Source organism: Carettochelys insculpta, chromosome 2 (genome assembly GCF_033958435.1).
Source record: "Carettochelys insculpta isolate YL-2023 chromosome 2, ASM3395843v1, whole genome shotgun sequence".
Taxonomy (NCBI): Eukaryota; Metazoa; Chordata; order Testudines; family Carettochelyidae; genus Carettochelys; species Carettochelys insculpta.
This window is the reverse complement of record NC_134138.1, coordinates 108,695,399-108,716,135: the sequence shown is the minus strand read 5'-3', so window position 1 is coordinate 108,716,135 and position 20,737 is coordinate 108,695,399. Positions and strand designations below refer to the sequence as shown.

Here is a 20,737-nt window from a genome sequence, read left to right as displayed (position 1 = left end):
ACCTCTGGGCCAGAGCCTGCACCTGGCACCCCTACCCCTGGTCACAACTCCCTCCTAGATCCTCCTACACCCATCCACCTGGTTAAAATCTCCTCCAGCATCTAAACCCCCTCCCAGACTCTGCGCTCCCTCCTGTACTCCAGTCCCTTAACCCAGGTCACAACCAACCCCCTTCTTCACCTAATTCCGTCGCAGACTCCACACCCCATCCTGCACCCTAGTCCTCTACCCCTCGGTCCTTTCTGCACCCAGCCTCCATCCCAGACCCCACACCTCCTCCATAGAAAAGTGCAGCCCTTGACCACTTGCTAAAGCCTTGGAGTGCTCCCCACAGTCAAAAATGATTGTGCTAGATATCGTAATGTCTGTGAGTATTTTGCTTTTAGGTTGCAGGTTTCTAAATTAAAAATAAAACCTTTTTGTTTGTTTATTTATTTATTTATTTATTTTAGGTTTCAGGGCTGGGATTGGGATAAAGCACCTTGGTAACAAAGAAAGCATTTCCAAAAAGAGAGTTAATTTGATAGTGTACTAAAAAATTAATAACGAAGATTTGATTTCAGTGGTAGTTTTAAAAAAATTATTACTCTTCTGCAGTTGGTTAAGTTTGCTTTTAGCAAAGCTTTATTATTCAGAAACAATACTGTTTAAGCATGCTGTGATTCAGACAAAGTATCATTATTTGGATTACTTATACAGACTGAGATACGTTATTGTTCGGGCAATCAATACAAAGTAGTGAGAAATTGAGTGTTTGTACATAATTACAATACTATGTATTTCCGTAGGCTTAACAATAAAGCATTCCCATTCACAAGCTCTCAGTGTCTTAACAATAATTAAATGTACAACAATAACCACCCAGCACCATTAAATAGTAACATACAAATAAATGCTGGCAGCATTAAGTGACTGAACTCAACAGATAACAATTTGCTTAGCAAACAAATAAAATCAGAAATTCCTTTTTCTGTCTCATTCTTACCCCTCCCCACAAATAACAAATTACAAGATAAAAAACATGCTTTTGTTTTTATGGTGGTTACATTTTTCTAGAGCAAAAATCTGTTTTTTGAATAGTGTTTTTTTTTTTTTTTTTTTTTTTTTGAAGAATGAGGTACTTGCTATCGTTTGCTAATGTTGATGCTTCTGTTCACTGTGGAGGATGCACTTTTGGTTTCACTAAAGACAGTAGAGTGCACTGTGGGCTTTAGATATAAAAGTTATGCAGATATGAGAGCAGAATTTCTCAGTAGGTATGTAACCTTATTTCAGACTGTCTTTGGTAACTCCCAACAATGCCATTTGAATTCAGAGCAAAAACATACATGGCTTATTTTTGTGATCCCTGTTTCCTCTCAGACAGTTGACTGTGTAATAGATGGTAAAATAATCTATATTTTTGTGTCCGTGGATATTTTGCTTTCTCTGGATACTGTTTGCTTGTGGGTTTCACGTGTTTCTTTTAACATACTCTCCTGCACCATGTGCTTTTCGCTTACTTGGCCCAGGATTCTTCAGCACTACCCTTTGCTAATTCAGTCTGACACGTGTTTAGTTTTTCTTTGTTTTTCTAACCCAAGAATTTTACCAGGGTGGAGCCATGTGTTCTAGACTCTTCTCAGATTATATATATAAAAATAAACTGAGTTTGTGTGTAAATAATTTTTACACCTACTACTTGAAACACGTGTGTGTAAATTGGGGATTGATTTGCAAAGAAAACTGACTGGCAGCAATAGTGAATCTTGCCAAATTGAAATAAAGTATAAAATAGAGCATCTCTGAGCTAAAATCACATGCAGTTGTGTTTTGCAGCAGTTGATTTTACAACAAAGACTTCTCTGGCTTGGTTGACTAATATACTGTCACTTTTGTGTCTACCCAAAGCAGTGCCCCTTGAGTAACCCTTCTGTAGCTGAAAAGCCCCTGCGCAGTCTCCCAGTCCCCCAGTCATACTAGACTAGTGATCTTGCCCTAGTGGGCATCACATTCAGTGTTTCAAACTCAATGCTGGGCAGCACCCTTGGCATCCAACCCCCTTTCTCGTATAGAGTTAATTGTCTGTCTGTCTGTCTTCAATCATATCCATGCCTTTGCCAGTTCAGCTCTGTTGGTCTGCTCAACCCCTTCCTTGGTCTGCTCCTTACCAGTACTCTTTGCATCACTCCCTTTCAACCCCTCAACTGTCTTGCCTAGCTGTTGTGCTAATGCCCTTCAGTCAGCTGCTGCAGCTGTTGCATCTTCCACTTTCCTTGTCTGGAAGGTGAAAAAAAAAACCCAACACTTGTCTGACCAGCACCTCTGCCCATGGATTGTGGCTTGAAAAACCCATTCGTTCTTTGCCGAGAGCAAATAGGAATATTGTTTAGGAAAGTGTGGGCAAGTTTGGGTGGCCACTATTTCTTTCTCTTGGGGAAAGGACAAAGGAGAGATGGGAGGAAGCAGCAGAAGTACCACTGATTCTTTTGAGGAGTGAAGGTTGTGTGGGCAGCAAGGTGAGGGCGGCACTGTACGCCCACAAGAAGGGAATGAGGAACTGATCATGAATTCTGCAAATCAGAGGAGGGACATGGAAGCAATAAGTGGGGTGGCCCAGTGATTTTGTACACACCCAAGAGGGGATGGGGAAGTAGCCCTGGAAAGAGGGTGGGAGGAGAATGCATAATTATTTTGATTTGGACAGATGGAATCCATTCTGAGGGAGGAGATGGAGTTTTGATGTATTGGGAATATGTCTGGATTTGGTTATGAACCTTTTGTGGTCAACGACAGAAGCATCAGAACAGGGCTACTAGCCTGGCTGCATACATCTAAAATTCTAACAATTCTGTAAATCTTTGTGTGTGTCTTGGGGTTGCCATAATGAAGGAAGAAATGTAAAAGAGGGGTCTGGATGATTAATGAATTGATTTATTCATGAATGATTAGCTCATTTTTTTTTTTTAAATAAGCATCAATTCTCAGTGTGTCACATGAGTCTCTAGGATTAGTGAAAAGGTCAGAGAAATTGACAGAGATCTACAAAGGCCTGAGAGCTAATGAGTCCTTTGAATTTAATGTAGTGTCTAGAGTCGTAACCCCCCACGCTGCAGAAGGCAAGGATAAAAGTTATATGTGTAAGAAGATACACAGACTATATATGGCTCTTTTTTCATCTCGAGGGATGGTGGTTAGCAGGGGCGGTCAGGATCTATGGGCAGTGTTTGAGTCATACACAGACTACCATATTAAGATATTTGGTTTAATTTTTTTCTTCAGTTGGTGTCTAAACTTCATGGTTCCAGATGATGGGTGAAGTATTACAGAGTATTCTAGTGCAGAGATGCCTTTACAGCCTTGAGGATGATGTAAAGCTTAATTTTTCTCATGTGTGCATGCACACTTTAAGACTGTTTAAAGGTTGAGAGCTTTTATTAATTCCAGCTTGGAAATGAGAGAAATAGTTGTAAGAGGAAATTTATTACTTACAGAATAGCTTCCCCAGGATGTGGGGATTCCTTTTATTAATATCCTGTAATAATTTTGGGGGTCATAGATACTATTCTTTATTGGTGGTATGGTTCTGTCAGTTGCTTTATTATTTCCATTAAAATGTGATGGATTGATTCTGAATGGATCGTGAGAATAAGAATATCTGTTCCATTATAGAATCTGACTTGTGGAAAATGAATATAATTCCTTTGAGGAAAATGCTTATTAATGGGTTTTGTCTTTTTAAAGTCCCATTTGCAAAAGTTAGCTTCACATGGAAACACTTAATGCTCATTCTGTGCTAAAGGCAGTTATTTATTGTGATCTAAACTGTTGTATTGGAACAGGTTTGGAATCTGACTTCTTAAAATATCCATTAGCTGTTCGGATCTATAGAAACAAGTGAAATCCTTAGATAAGTTACCTTCAGCCTGGCTTAACATATGATATTTTTAAAACCAGCAACATTGTTAACCATAAAGTGAATTATTTTCATGGTGTAACACATTGCAGTGATTCCCAAAATACATAGACCAAAGATTTCAAATAGAGGCTAAAGGTAAGCAGCTAATTTTGTGTTATTGCATCTAGCTTTAGGAACCAAAGTTTAAAAATATTAACCATTGTACATAAGGAACTGGTGTTTTGCTTTGTTCTATAGTAGAACTAGAGGTTGCTAAAAATTGAATGCAGTAACACTTTCTTTTAATAACTATTTTCAGTGAAGTCTCTCAAAGTAATTTACGAACATTTGTAAATCGACAGATTCTCTCATCTGTTTCTCATTGCCCTATTTATATATACCTCATGCTTGTCACTGGGAGTTTTGTTGGCATAAAGTATTAGATGTGAGCTGATACAAATGTGCATTTTGGTAGCTTTCCAAATAGTCAAGCAGTACAATAAATCAGTTTTTGTTTGCAGTTCTCTCCCATGCCCAATATCCCAAGAAAGCTGAAAACAAATACTCTAACAAATATATTCCCATCTGTGACTTCTGTAGTTGTCACTGTTCTGTGCACCACAGGCATTTGGCACTGCCCTATGACATTGAGGACAGAATTCAGGGCTTCTGGAACAATTAGTATAATGGGGGTGCTGAGAGTCTCTGAACCAAATGGTAAATCTCGTATATAATGGAAGTTATTGCAAGTTGGAGGGGCTGGCGGGGGAAGAGGGGAGAAGTGAGGGGTGGTGAGTGGGGGAGGGGCAGTACTTCCAGCACTCCTAGTTCTAGCGCCTGTTATAGCAGTCAAATAAGTTTGCTCTTAAACCAAAAGTAGGCCCCTACCATTTGAACTTGTGCAGAATCTCTGTTATTATCAGCATAGGTCCCATGCCAAAGTCAAGCAGTTCTTTCAGTACCCAGAAAAGAGTAGTGGTACACACAGGAATTAGCCATTTCATTATTTTGTGGGTGAATTCTGCTCTCACACCCAAATCATCGTGGGATTTTTTCTTGTACTTCTGGCTTTTGGGAGAATACTAAATATAATTTCCTAGTTGCTAAACAGTTAAAATTCTGGGGTTAGAGTCAGGCATGACTTTCTCTGGTTTCTGTTGGCTTAAGTTTAGGAGCAAAGTGAGGAGTCCATGGGGGAGGTTGCAAACCAGGAAACATTTGGTTATTTTTTTCCCCTTTTCTGTGTGTATTCAGTGGGGATAGAAGTGGGAGGCGGTGGGGGCAGGGACAGGGTTTGCAGGTAGTTACTGGAGCCCCAAAAAGTGTTCAGCTCTCTTATAGAGATGATATGGCTAGAATGGCTGACCTGACTCAGCACTTCCCTGCTGTGTTTGTGAGAGGTGATGTCCTGTGGAGACGCAGGGAGAATTTAACGCTGTTCCCTCGTTTCTTTCACCAGACAGAACTTTCAGGGAGACAGATAATCATATAAACACCTACCCTCCTGGTTTAGTGCAGCAGGACTTGGGCAGGCAGGATAATTTACACCACATTTTGTACCAGCATGAGTGATTCCAACCCTATAGCTGTGATGGAGCTCCTCTATGGAATGCTAGAACTGGTGTTTCCTTTTCTTGCATCAGTGTGGTGAGGAGCTCCAACAAGTGTCCCCTTCTCCCTTTTGCTCATGGCAATTTATCGGCCTTATATCTCTTCCTTGAGACCTAGTGTTAGGGCAGGTATACAACAAAGCATTTCACTTAACTAGGGCGACCATATCTCCCTGTCCCAAATACGGGACAGACAGATACAGAGGGAAGGGGCAGCTCCTCCAGGCTCCACCAACTGCCGGGGATCTGGGAAGGAGGCAGCAGCCGCCGGCCTGCTCTGGGACCCCCAGGGAAACAGCGGCCCCCAGCACTCGTCAGGGAAGTGGCAGCTGCCCAGGCTCCCTACTCTTCCCCGAGGCTCCAGGAAGTGACCTAGTGTTCTCTGGCCAGGAAGAGGTCAGTGGGGAGAGGGCCCAAATATGGGACAGTTAGGCCCTTTTAAAAAATAAGTAGGGACGCCTTTTTCGGCATCCCAAATATGGGGCCATCCTGTCAAATGCGGGACAGATGGTCACCTTATGCTTAACTCACAAAGTGAAGTCTGTCCTTGTCAGATATCTATGGATTACTAAGGTAAACACCAAAATATAATCAGGCTTTAGAAACTCTTCTCACTTGGGCATGGGATGAGGAGAACTCACAGGAATTCTTTCCCTTTTGGTTAGAAAAAATAATGCCACGTCTAATATAAAGGCTATATTTAATTGTAAGTAATCAAAGCAATATGTTTTAATGGTTTATACTAATCAGCCAAAATGGACGTTTCATTAGGAAAATAACAGCACCAACATATATATAGGTAGTCCGTCGTGTCTGATGATGATGTCTTGAGCTTGCACAAGCTCATCGGTTGTGGACTCACATGCGGCTGAGGAGTCAATGCTTTGAATGGCATAGGCGTTCACAGTGGGGGTATAAGGGGATTTTGAAATGTGCGGGGTCCTTTCGAAAAGGACTCCCATGTAGCCGCGCTGAGCTGTGGGTGTTTGAAAGCGGCGCTTTTGAAGCGCCACGGCCAGAAGCGTCCTAATGCTAATGAGGCATTGAATATTGAATACAGCGCCACATTAGTAATTTTCAAAATAGTCATTAGCATGGCTATTTCGAAGATTCGTGCCCATGTAGACACAGTCTTAGTGTCTATTAAGTTAAGTGGTCTGCCTGGCGTTACTGCAAATATCAAGGGTGGGGAAATTATCCTTGTAATGCATAAGGTAATTGATATCTTTGTTGAGTCCAAGGTGATAAGTATCAAACTTGAGAATGAATTCCGCTTCAAATGTCCCCCTTTGTAATCTGGTATTAGAGTCTCTTTGTTTTAGAATATACACCATCAAGTCTTGGATACTAAAACACCTGTTAAATTGAAATGCTCACTTACAGATTTATATGTATTCCAGTTCCTAATGTCTGATTTGTGCCCATTTAGTCTTTGGCAGAGTGATTGCCCAGTTTGTCCAATATACATGGCAGAAGGGCATTGCTGGCACATGATAACATGTCGTTTTAAATCAAGGTTTTCCACATGCTGGTATATATAAATGCCCTGGCATCAACATTGATTCAGTGTGGTACATTGCATCTGACAGAGAGGGCAAAAGAGTGATGATAAAGCACTACTTTTCTTCTCCTTTTCTGTTGTTAAGCCATATATTTTCATTGAATTGATTGAAACATTTAACTTGGGACTCTTTATTTGCATCCTTTTTGACTTTCCTGGGTTGGCCTGAGATTTAAAAATTCCAACTTCACCCCATCTTTTGTCACCTCTGTAACTAAACTAATCCTTTGCATCTTTGAGACTTGCTGGCTTGAATTTTTCACAGCTAGTTGAGTATGAAGATTTATTGGCTCTTGAGGAAAGTATTCATGGGTAAGAGATGAATAAAGGGATTAAAGAACGGGAAGGTACAGGTAAGAACATTCCCTGAGTGATAGACCTAATATGATTTGTTTTGTTGTAACTATGCATATATTGTTAATCTTTTCAGATTACATTCAAAATGGATACTTGAGGATTACAGTTATAAATTTAAAAAAAAATTCACAACATTTACCTCTTGCTGGGAAAGTCGGCTTCTTCTGGAGAACTGATGTGTTTGAAGGCAATATACAGGTAAATTGGTAATGTTTGATTTCTGCAAATAGTTATTTCAAAAAGGAGTGATGTGCATGCTAATTATGTTACAAAGTTGTTTTGGGTAGTTTAACTTGTAAAAATGTCTCATAAAATCAAGATGCTGTGGAGATTGTGAAGCGAATACACTCTTCTGGAGAAATGCCTGCCTAGGACTCTGTTATGCTAAATTCCTAAAGGAGGGCTGTCCAAAAACTACAAATGTACATTTTTCAGTAAGGAGATTGGAGTGATATACTGCACTGTGTTTAAAAATACATTTTTAACATACTTAACTTCTGTGGCTCAGAAACCTTTAAATAAATACATCTGAAGTAATTGCTGCACAAGTCTTTCAAACAGTCCTAAAATGTATATATACTAAAAAGGTTTTGCTTGAATTTGTCATTTTGGTATAATTTTGACAGAGAAAACACAATTAAATAGGAGTTGCCGTTTTGCAGATAGGCAAACTGAGCAGAAAGTAGTGGTGTGATGAGTGAATTAGTATTTGATTCGTACGTGTGAAACTGCCTTCATTGTGCTTTAGCGTTCATCAGTTGCCCTGTGCAATTGCAAGCATAAATTTCAGCTTACAATTTATTAATTTTACCCCAGCTTCTATTGGGAATACATACCACAGTTAAGACTGGACTGTAATTTACACTGAGTCTTCAGTCTTCCATTGTCTGCAATATTCTCAAATTCTTTTTTGACTGAAATTTTCTTTACTTCATCTTTGCTCAGAGGTGAGATTTCTTCTTACAGTATCTGCAAGATCAGTAGAACGTTTTCTTTTGTTTGTTTTTAGTTTTACATATATGAAAATACACCTTTCCATTTTTATCAGTCTGGAATGAGGTGCTTGGAAAACTGAAAATAGCTGAATCTAGAAATAGTTGTACATGAAAATTTTAGCGCTGCGATATTTTAAAGCCAGAAATATTATTCACAGTAGATGACTTTTAATCCACTTATTGAGAGTTTTTAAAAGTTTGTATTGGCTCTTGAATTTGTTGACCTAGAGTTTATGCCCTTTTTATACAGAACTTCTGAGCATGTTTATACATCCCATTAAGTTCATGGAATTACTGATGTGCTTAAGGCCAATGGGATGTAAGCACATATAGTAGGGTCTCAACGTTTGCTAACATAAGGTTCACAAATTCAGTTATTCGTGAGTGGCCGCTTACCTGGGGCTCTGGGCAGGAGGGCTGGTAGCCACCGCTTCCCGGGGCTCTGGGGCAGGGAGCGCTGGCAGCCGCCGCTTCCCTGGGACCCCCGGGCAGGGAGTGCTGGCAGCCTCCACTTCCCCGGGGTAGGGAGCGCTGGCAGCTGCTGCTTCCCTGGGGCCCTGGGTAGGAGTGCCGGTTGCAGCTACTGCCTTGTTGGGGCTCTAGGCAGGAAGCACCAGCAGCTCCTATCTTGCTGGGGCTCTAGGCAGGAAGCACCAGCAGCTCCTACCTTGCTGGGGCTCTGGGCAGTGGCGCCAGCAGCTGGGCTCCAGGCAGGGAGTGGCTGCCATATTTGCGAAATTCAACATTCACGAGGGTTCTCAACACGGAACCCTCTTGACTGTTGAGACCCTACTGTACTTACATGATGTACTGTACTGAATCAGGGCAAAAAGGCCTGGAGAAGAGATGGTCTTAGGAGGTCTTGTTGAAAAGTGTGCTGAATTCAAAAAGTATCAAGATAAAGATGATAAAGCTTTGGGATTTACACCTGACTGGTACACTTTTTTACTTTCTTTTGTAAAAATGTATTTCATGCACACAGTTATTTAATGTAACTTCAAAGAATGAGAAATCAAGCTGTCAAAAGAAATAGAAGTTTCACCCTTAGTTCTCTATCTTAATTCTGTCTCATTGTAGTGATGTAAAATGTTTATTTTTATATTCCCTTTTTTTCCCTACAAATATTGTATTAATTGATGTTTTCATATGTGCAGTGTTATAGTACAAAGTAGTGGTGTGGTTAATTTTCTTCAGCCTTCATGTGTTTTGATAATTTCATTGATACTTAAAATACTTAAGTTACGTTTATTTCTATCTTCAGCAATTCTGTCAATGTGCATAATTTTTTTTATTGGAATGAGATATGCACACCGGGCAAAAGCAATTTGGCTGAAACTTAAAATCACCACTGGTAATTGAGACATCCATAATTGCTCCTTAGAAAACAGAGACAATTTATCTAAATGGAAACCCTGATATTTAGAGGGTCGGAGGAAAATCAGGCGCACACAGACTTCAAAGTCTACACTGTTCAGATTTGAAGTCTCCTAACTGGCCTGTATTATGCAAGTGGTCAGAAAACAATAACATCCTTAAAATCTATGAAGTTTGAACTTATGAGACTGATTTTCTTCAAACTTGGCTTGAATTTTAAGTCCCATCAAGATCTACAAAGCAAATTAATTCTGAAGGTTGTATGTACTGTATTGTATCATCTTATGTGCAAGGCTCTATAATCCACTCTACTACATATTGTATGACAAAGTAATTTGATATGAAGAGAGACCATAATATAAAGCATATGCATAAGGGCATTTTCAGACTTCGGAATGCTTTATTTCTCTACCTTAACATTTCATTGACTCTTGGATTGTTTTATGGGATATCTATGGGATATCTTATGTACAGATGAAGTAATAATTCTAAGGTTAATGTCTTTCAACAGTCAACGAGCATTATTTGATTTAAAGCACAAATAACGTTGATATAAGGAGTTCCTAATGCAGAGCTGGCAAAATATGGCCCATGGGCTGGGTCTGGCCTGCCAGGGCACTGGCTCTGGCTCCTGAGTGCAGTGGAAGCCTCAGTCAGGCTCCCTGCCTTCCCTGCCCAAGTATGATGTTCAGAAAAGCCATCTGTGGGGCCCTGTTTGTGAACAGTTGTGATCCAGCTCAGTCTTATGGCTCCCATTGGCCAGTTTCTGGCCAATGGGAGCTGCCCGTTGGAAGAACAGGCAGTGCTTGAAATACCCCTTTGTCCCTTCCCCTCGGGCTTGCAGCTGTTCACAGACAGCATGGCTCTGCAACCAGCTGCTCTGAGCAGCCTACTGGGGCATGGAAAGCAAGGAACTTGCTGGGTTGCTGGCCAAGAGTCGCCCAGTTAAGCATCTGACATCTAGAGGAATCCTCGGTACCCCAGTCCCTCCCTCCCTCCTTCCAGCCCTCTGCCCATCTACCTCACGTAACCCAGACCTTCTGCCTCCATTCAGTACCCATATCGACTATGTAACATGATGGGGTTTCTGGGCACAGCTAGAGAAATCAATCCAGAGTATCTTTGATTAAAACCGGGCCATTTACAGCCCCAGGTTGGGATTTCCTTCTCACTAAGGTAAATCCAATAAGCCACAAAAGTATCTCTGCCAGCCCCACTGGCCAGTCAGAAACCACACAAGCAAAGCTACAGACTTTGCAGCTGCTGTACCAGCCCACACCAACAACCCCCAAACTCAGGTGAGAGGTTATTAAACCTATTTCACCCAATCCGCACAGATTCTCCTGGGTCCCAAAGGGTCCAGCCACAGTCCCCAGTCAGTATATACTTGCATCTTACCCAAAAGCAACATGCTTACCTAAATCCTTTAGATCTAAACTTATAAAGCTTTATTTAAAAAAAAAAACAGGGTTAGAGAGAAAAATTGTTAAAGCGATACTCTACGTACATCAATTACAATTATTGATATAGGCCAGTGATGTTTTATGCTGATTCTTGAAAGTCTCTGAAAGCCCACCCCATAAGGGGTAAGGATCCAGGCTACCTAGTCTTAATTACCAGAGAAGTGTAGATCTGTCCAGCTGGGGTCAGCCTGCTGGAAAATGGATCCTTGGAACTGGAACAGGAGCAAAAGATGAAAGACTTTTTCTTCTTCGAGTGGTCCCCGTGGGTGCTCCACCATAGGTGTGTCGGGCTCACTCCGGCGCCGCAGCTCGGAATTTTTCAGCAGTCTCTGTCGGGTCATGCATGCGCCGATGCGCGTCGGTCCTTTGCGCGCTTACAGTCACGTGCGCGATCCGGTCCCCGTCAGTTCCTTCTTAACCGCCAACGGCTGCAGACGGAATCCTCTCCGGCTCCAACGCCTGAGACAGATAAACTCTATTTACTTGTTGCTATAGTTATAATTATAGTTAATAGTTATCTAGTTATTATAGTTTTACAGTGTACATAGTTTTAAAGGAAAGGGAGTGAGAGAAAGGACTCAGCGGCCGCCTGCGGGCGGGCCTGCTGTTTGAAACCCCTTCAACGTTGCTTATCTAACTGTTAACTGTTCTTGATTGCCGCCTTAATAGGCTGCTGAGTGCCCTTTTAGTACTAAGATCTTAAAGACTTAAAACCAAACAATGTCTTCACCGGGTTTTAAAAAGTGTGAAGCGTGCCGGGAGGCCATGCCCGCTTCGGACGGGCACAGTAAATGCATTCGGTGCCTCAGGGGAGCCCATGTCCCCCAAAAGTGTCCTCATCGCTCTAAGTTAACACCTAGAGCTTGAAAGGACAGAGAGATGACGCTCAAAATGTTTCCTTTTGATAAGGCCCTTCAGCGCACGACATCAGAAAAGCCCCATGAGGAGGGCTCCTCAGTCTCGCACAAGAGGAAGGCGGCTTCTCTAACCTCCTCTGTGCACAAGAAGAGGAAAGCTTCACCAGCTTGATCCCTGCCAGTTACCTCTCTGAGCGGGACGAGCGGAGCACGGGGCCTGGGCCCGCTGGCCTCTTCTGTTGGGAAGGCTGCAACGCATGTGCCCATACAGGGGCCTCCGGCTCCTAAGGAAGCGGCACCGAAGGCCATGCAGGCACTGGAAAGATCGGCACCGGCTGCCACGGCACCGAGCCTCATGGCTCCGATGGCACCGGAGCGAGAACACCCAGCACAGAGTCCAGCGGTGCCGGACGAGTCTCCCCACTGAGGACAATGGCACCGACCGCGGCACCGGGGGCAATGGAACCCAGCAGGGCACCGACTACGGTGCCGAGCCCACCAGCACCGATCAGACTTCCTGCGGCACCCGAGAGGGGGAAAGCAAAAGCAAAGACCCGGCACTGCAGCCCACCCCCTGAGGTTATTGCGCTGCCATTATCACCGCGATCTCCCCCGGATATTCAACCCCATCTGTCTGCTGCAGGCTCCCATCTCCTTTTCTTCAACAGCCATCTCCTGGATATGGGCATTTTTCCCCAACTTCAAGCAGGGATCCCTATGAATACTATCGCAGGGGATCCCCGCCCATGTCAGTATTATTTCGACGGTCACGTTATTCTGCTCATTGTCCCTACGTTTTCAGGTCCTGGTCCAGGTGCCCATCACCGGGACCTTGCCCTTGTTGTTATGGTTGTCATCACTAAACGGGGCATCGACACAGAAGTTCTGCATCTCGACGTAGATCCCCGTCAACGCCTCGCCAGTATCTCAGTGCACAGCTTCAACCTGGGGGAACACTACAAGTTTCCCAATCTGAGACTGGTTCAAAGGATTTGGAACCCCATCTGGAAACTTCAAAGGACAACCATATGTACATAGTCAGGAGCCCGAGGACTTAGAGGAGAGGTATCACAGCGATGCCTCCTCGTCCTCCCCAGATGAAGCTGTTGTTCCTGGGGATATCTCTCCCCCAGATGACCTGAAGCAATTTCAAGAACTGTTCAAAAGGGTGGCTCAATCACAAGACATTCAAGTGGCAGAGGTACAGGAGAAACACCATAAACTCCTCAAAAACCTCAGACCTCCGGCTTCATCTAAGATAGCCAAACCACTGGATGATGCAATTTTGGAGTCAGCCACTGACATATGGCAGACCCCAGCCTCCATCCCTCCTACTAACAAGAGGGCAGATAAAAAGTACTTTGTCCCTGCCAAGGGTATGGAATTCCTGTTCAGTCACCCACAGCCTAATTCACTAGTGGTTGAATCCTCTCAACACAGAGCCAAAACGTCCCAGTATAAATCTGGAGGGTCAGACAAGGATGTAAAGAAATTAGACCTCCTCAGCAGAAAGGTTTATTCGTCATCTACTTTACTGCTACGGATGGCGAACTACGTTGTTCATTTGTCGAACCACAATTTCGACAACTATTCTAAGCTTACCTCCCTCATGGACTTCCTCCCTGAGGATATTAAAAAAAAAACCAAAAAAAAAAACCCAGTCCTCAAGGCAATTTTTCAAGAAGGATATGCAGCTTCACGAGCAGGAGTCCAGATTGCCCTGGATGTAGCGGACACAGCGGCTCGTTCTGCAGCCACCGCGGTGGTGATGCGCAGGGAATCGTGGCTCCAGACGTCGGGCATAACCAAGGATCTGCAAGTAAAAATCGCAGATCTTCCCTTTGACAGACAAAAATTATTTGCAGAATCAACTGACTCAGTTCTACACTCTAGTAAGGACTCGAGAGCTACACTTAGAACCCTGGGTATTTATACCCCACTATACAGAAGAAAGAAATTTTACACGCAGCAGCGGCGTTACAGCTATCAACCACAACGCACTCATTTTCAACATGGGTACGATCGGGGCGCCAACAACAGTCGCAACAGTACAAGGCCCATAGACGTCGACCAGAGCAGGGCCGCGCCCCCTCTGGACAAAACATAAGACAGCAGGTTTGATGGGTATATCGGGGACTGCAAAGCCAACACCATCTCTCAGTGCCAATCCCAACATGTTTCACCATCCACTCAAGCCATTCTACTCCCAATGGCAAAGCATTACTACGGACAAATGGGTGTTGGACGTTATAGCCACGGGGTATACAATCCCCTTTCAATCGTTGCCGCTGCCAAATCCTCCCACCGGGCCCCTTCTCAGGGACCCTTCTCACCACATAAAATTAAAACAAGAGGTGGACCACCTCTTATTCATAGGGGCGGTGGAGAGAGTACCGGAACAATTCCAGGGAAAAGGCTTCTATTCCCGGTACTACTTAATACAGAAAAAGACAGGAGGTTGGAGACCCATCCTGGATTTAAGGGCCCTCAATCGGTATCTGAACAGGCAGTGCCTCAAAATGACTACAATGGCTTACATATTCACGACACTAGATGATGGAGACTGGTTTGCAGCCCTCGACTTACAGGATACGTATTTCCAAATCACAATTCATCTGGCGCACAGGCGTTTTCTCCGGTTCACAGTGGGCAAAGAGCATTTCCAGTACAGAGTCCTTCCATTCGGCCTCTCTTTGGCACCAAAAGTTTTCACCAAAACCCTAGCGGTCGTATCAGCATACCTGCACAGACAGGGTGTCTTCATTTTTCCTTATTTGGACGACTGCCTGTTAAAAGGACCTTCCAAAGAGGAGGTCTTGCGGATGATAAACATCACCACAAACACATTTGCCTCACTGGGCCTCATTATCAACCTCTCAAAGTCAAAAACCGAGCCCTCACAAAACATAGAATTTATAGGAGCCCGAATAGACTCGGTCACATCAAGGGCATACTTGCCCGATGCCCGTTTTCGGGCCATCAAATCTCTGATACAAATAATAACGTACAGCCCCATTGTTCCATTCTTAACATGTCTACAGGTGCTGGGGCACATGGCGACCACCACGTTTGTGGTACAAAATGCCAGACTGCACATGCGAGCCTTGCAGCATTGGGTAGCGACCGTGTACAAACCATCATCCCGTTCCGTTCCCGGGATGGTATCACCTACAGTGAAGGTGCGGAGGTCATTGGCATGGTGGGCAAACCCCAAAAACCTGCTAGTAGGGGTGCCTTTCCGCCAACCTCATATTACTGTTTTTCTCACAACAGATGCATCCCATATGGGATGGGGAGCACACATGAACAACAAGACCACTCAAGGTTTATGGTACCCCGTAGAGAAAACACTGCATATAAACATACTAGAGCTCAGAGCAGTGTTCAATGTGTGCAGACACTTTCGGCACTACCTCCGCGGGAAAGTAGTCGGGGTAAATACCGACAACACCTCCACTATGTTTTATACAAACCGACAAGGAGGGGCCAGATCTCGTGCACTCTGTGCGGAGGCTGTCCACTTGTGGAACTGGTGCATTGCCAACAACATAACCTTACGAGCTTCATAAAGGCGGACCAGCTCGGCAGGCACTTTGTGCCCACACACGAGTGGCAGATCCGTCCCGACCTGCTTCGTCGAGTGTTTCGCAAATGGGGATTTCCCCAAATCGACACCCAGCCTTTGTTCCAAAGGTCTCTTCAGACTTCCATATTAACGAACTGATAATACTTCCCTCGTTCTACCAAAAGCCTCACAACTCAAGCGAAGAGGCTCGGCTGCACTTATTAGATGTAAGAAGGGCGTAAGCCTTCTACATAGATAGGACTAAGCCTTTCCGGAAAATGGACAGACTCCTGGTGTCCCTCGCACCCAGGTCAAAAGGGGAAGGCCTATCCTCGCAAAGGATTTCAAGCCACATCGTCGCATGTATAAGACTGTGCTATGAGCTTCGTAAGACTCCGCTACCAGTTCCGCTCAGGGCTCACTCCACTAGAGCGATGGAGGCATTGACGGCCTTCTTCAAAGGAATCACGCTGAGGGACATCTGCAGAGCGGCGACTTGGTCATCCTACGACACTTTCGCCAAGCACTACACCATGCACAGGATGCTTGATGAGGATACACGCCTGTTGACAGCAGTCCTCTCAAGGGCAAGCTGCGCATAAATTGGGTACCCACCTCCTTTTTTGGGGGGGGTTACTGCTGGGTAGTCACCTACGGTGGAGCACCCACGGGGACCACTCGAAGAAGAAAGAGAAGTTACTCACCTGTGTAGTAATGATGGTTCTTCAAGATGTGTCCCTGTGGGTGCTCCACTACCCACCCGTTCCTCCCCACTTCGGAGCTCTGTTTTTAGTATTTTTCAGAGGCATCCGGAGCGGTTGATCAGGAACTAGCGGGGACCGGATTGCGCACATGACCGTAAGCATGCGAAAGAACGACGCGCATCGGCGCATACGCGACCCGACGGAGACTGCTGAAAAATTCCAAGCTGCAGCGCCGGGGCAAGCCCGACACACCTACGGTGGAGCACCCACGGGGACACATCTCGAAGAACCATCGTTACTACACAGGTGAGTAACTTCTCTTTCTCCCCAAGATGGACACTGCTATGTCCACCTCATAGTTTTATCTCAGAACAAAAACCCTTTCTCCCTCCCATTAGGCAATGGAGAGTCTGCCCCACCTGACCCAGGTAGTCTGTTGTGGCAAACTGCCATTGGTCGCTGGTTTTGATAGCACGCTCCAGTCATGTACATGGCAGACATGGCAGGTGGAATGGATGTCTGGGCATCTGATTGCAATTCCTTTGCTCAGTCCAGGTCACCTGACCAGTGGGCAGCATTCCTTTGACAAATCCCACATTTCTGAGATGTGGATTTGGCCGTCTGAGCCTTTTTTATAATTCATTCATCCTGGCTGTGGTGGAGATCCAACTCCCATTGTGAATCTTAGTACTGAAACATATCTAATACAGCTACAGAGCTAAAATCTATAATGTTACCTACAGACATGATACAGACATATAAGTAGCATACACAGATTCAAGGTGTCCTCAGCTTTCATTAGGCACCTCACATGGCCTCCACAGCACAATATTCGGGGCCAATAGATACACTGGGCACATAAAATGGCTTCCATATCCAACACAGAAATCCAATCACATGATACTCTCCCACACCCTGCACCTCAATCACCTGCACCAGGTCACAACTCCTCCTGACCTATGTCACAACCCAACCCCCTGCATCTCAGTCTCCTGCCCCAGGTCACAACCTCCTCCTCCACCCAGACTCGGTCCCAGATGCCACACCCCCTCCTGCACCCCAGTTCCATACCCTAAGCTCCCTTCTGCACCCAGCCTCCAGCCCAGGCCCTGCACCTCCTCCATTAATGCCAATGAGTGTGGCTCTTGACCACTTAACAAATTCTTGGAATGTCTCCCTCCACCTCAAAAATAATTTCCCACCCTGGCCTTATGTGTCATGTCATATTGGTAAAATAGGACGTCTTAAAACCAGACTAATTTGAAAGTACTGTTAATCTCTTTGCATCTGAACAGAACATCACTGTAACTGAACTACAAAATCAATAATGAAAGACAGGATCTTCTCACTAAGAAGGGTTAAAAATCAAAAGCATAAGAGAGAAAAAATTGCTGAGACCTCCCTCAGGAGATCACTTTGTATGTGAAATGTTGCATTGACTTGATTAGCATATGAATAAAGAAGTATGAGCCAGATATTTCTCTTATATTTTGAAAAATGGCCTGTTTTAATTACTTTTGTTTTTTACTCTGTATTTATGGCTGAGAAGCATCTGATAGCTTGTATCAACAACATAATTAATATGATCTGACTCACCAACTGAAATTGTATGTCCTCACTCAGAGTACGGGAATTGTTTTTAACAGTTCTGAACCCGTTGCTGATTGGCAGTGACACATCATCTGGGCTATGTCTACACTTACAAAAAATCTTCGAAATGGCCATGCTAGTGGCCAAATCTAAGAATACTAATGAGGCCCTGAAATGAATATTCAGTGTCTCATTAGCATGCTGCCAGCCGCGGCACTTTGCTCGCCTGCGGCTTGTCTACACGGGGGTCCTTTTCGAAAGGACCCCGCAAACACTGAAATCCCCTTATTCCTATCAGCTTCTAGGAAAAAATAGGCACGAAACAGAGGTCAGCTGGTAGGAATAAGGGGATATCAATGCATGCGGGGTCCTTTCGAAAAGGATCCCCATGCAGACAAACCAGGGGCAAGCGAAACGCGGCACTTTCAAAGTGCCAAGGCTGGCAGCGTGCTAATGAGACCCTGAATATGCATTTCAGCGCCTCATTAGTATTCTTTGATTTCGCCATTAGCATGGCCATTTCGAAGTTTTTTGTAAGTGTAGACACAGCCCTGGTGTGTGTGTGTCTGTCTAGTAGTTGTACACCTGAAGAAGCCTTTAATGTACAAGCGTTTAAATGCTGCTTGCACTAAAACACTCAAGAAGTCTATATGTTGACTGATGCACACCTTAATATTGTATACATGGTTTTAAAGAATCATTTTTCAGAGAAAAATTAATTTGCTTTTAGTATCTAATTTAAAAGGAAGATTAATATATCTTATTTGTCCTGCTGGGAATCAACAAAACCTCTACACATGCTGCCTATTCCTAGAAGGTTAAGCAGGAGGATGTCTTCCAATATTTTTGTTTTAAGGGCAGACCTCTGCTTTGTGTCTATTTATTTTCTCTACAGCCTTGGAGCTCTTTTGAGCCTATATCAGGATTTTGCCTGGCCTATGGAAATCCTGGGCCTCAGTTTAAGCTCCACCCATTTGCTCATAATGGGGGGGATCTTACTGTTTTAATTATTAGTAAACTGTTATACTATCTAAAACTATATAACCATTTTTTAAAATGTTCAAAACATTACTTACAGTCTTGGCTGATATCACAGTGTGCTTGGTGGGAGGCTACCACTGGCAAGCACAGGTTAGATTTCTGTTGGTTGGAAGCCTTCTCAGTTAAACAGATTATATACTCCTTTTACAGTGGACAGTCTAGAAACTCCATACCAAATCCTTTGCAGCCTCTGGGAGACTTCCATCTTACATCAAGGGCTTGTCTACGCTCCCACCTTCCTTTGAAGGAAGGATGGTAATTAGGGTGTTGGGAGTTTACTAATGAAGTGCTGCCTATGCATATAGGCAGCACTTCATTAATAAAATTACCCCCCCGCGGCAACTTCAAAGTTTTAAACAAACCTTTTTGTTCTAACAAAATTTTAAGGGGTAAGGGGACTTCAAAGTTGCCCCTGCACTTCAAAGTACCGGCGGGTGCGCCGCGGCTAGACGTGTGCCAGTACTTCAAAGTTTAAAACTTCGAAGTTGCCGTGGCGGGAATTTGCTTAATGAAGTGCTGTCTATGCACGGCAGCACTTCGTAAGTAAACTCCCAACACCCTAATTACCATCCTTCCTTTGAAGGAAGGTGGGAATGTAGACAAGCCCCAATAGTAGTTCTGGCTGACCAGGCAAGAACTATGGGAGGTAGCTTTGTGGTTTCTATGATATATACTATTACATAGGAAATTAATGTGTTTTGCTTGTGTTTTTAGAATTGTTACGTGATGGATGTGACCCTCTTGGATGAAATGGAAAAACCCTTCTGGTGCTTCAGTGCCCCAGTCTACATGAAACTTTCTTCCAAGGCATCCTGCTTTTATGATTATATGGGCCAGAACTATGAGTTACAGTATGTAGATTCAGAGGGAAAAGTCCATGTTGAGCTGGTTTGGATAGAAGAAAGCAAGGAATACTATATAGTCAATCTGATACTGTATCTAAGCACTGAAAAGGTCAATAGCTGGTTTGGAACAAAATACTGATTCTAATAATTGGAATAGCTGCTTTTCCTGCTATAACTACAGCTCTGTCTACACTTGCATTCCTCTTTTGAAAGAGGAATGCAAATGAGGGAAATCAAAATGCAAATGAGGCACTGATTTACATATCTTGTGCTTCATTTGCATAACCTCTTTGCAGAAGAGATTCTTTTTAAAGAAAAAAAGCAGTGTAGATGGGACTCTTTTGAAAATAAGCCTGTTTTTGAAAGAACCCTTCTCCCAAAAACAAAATAGGAAGAAGGGTTCTTTTGAAGGTGGGGTTTATTTTCAAAAGAGCCCTGTCTACACTGCTTTTTTTTTTGGTTTCGAAAGATTCTCTTCTGAAAAGAGATTATACAAATGAAGCACAAGATATGTAAATCAGTGCTTCATTTGTGTTTTTGATTTCTCTCATTTCCATTTCTCTGTCAAAAGAGGAATGCAAGTGCAGACGCAGCCTAGTTGATTTTTTTCGGGGTAAGAGGAAAGGGAATAAAGGTCAAAATGAACCAGGTGCAAGAAGTTGTTTTGTGTTTCATTTGTTGCAAACTAGGAAGTGCAGTCAAATCTCTATTTTTGTTTTTAGTTTTCGCTTTTGTTAGTATACAGAAAAGTTTAAACACAAACAGTAATGATTTTTCTTTCCTGTGAGGCACCACGATGTGTGCTAGTACTGAGCGTGGTAGATGTGAAAAGGTCAGTCTCTCTATACAATGTCCTCTGGCATGATCAGATATGTAACGCTGCTTCTGAAACATATTG

The 20,737-nt window shown here is 43.6% G+C and overlaps 1 protein-coding gene across 1 annotated transcript in view; it reads left to right on the top strand.

The window, feature by feature from the left end:
* The window catches only part of FBXO15 (F-box protein 15), a 56,641-nt gene extending 36,526 nt beyond the window's left edge, over positions 1-20,115 (top strand). Inside the window, exons 9-10 of the mRNA XM_074985861.1 lie at positions 7,479-7,603; positions 19,709-20,115. Coding sequence (XP_074841962.1) covers positions 7,479-7,603; positions 19,709-19,978 — 395 coding nt within the window. The 3' untranslated portion in view covers positions 19,979-20,115. The remainder of the gene's footprint in view (positions 1-7,478; positions 7,604-19,708) is intronic.
* Positions 20,116-20,737: the final 622 nt, after the last annotated feature.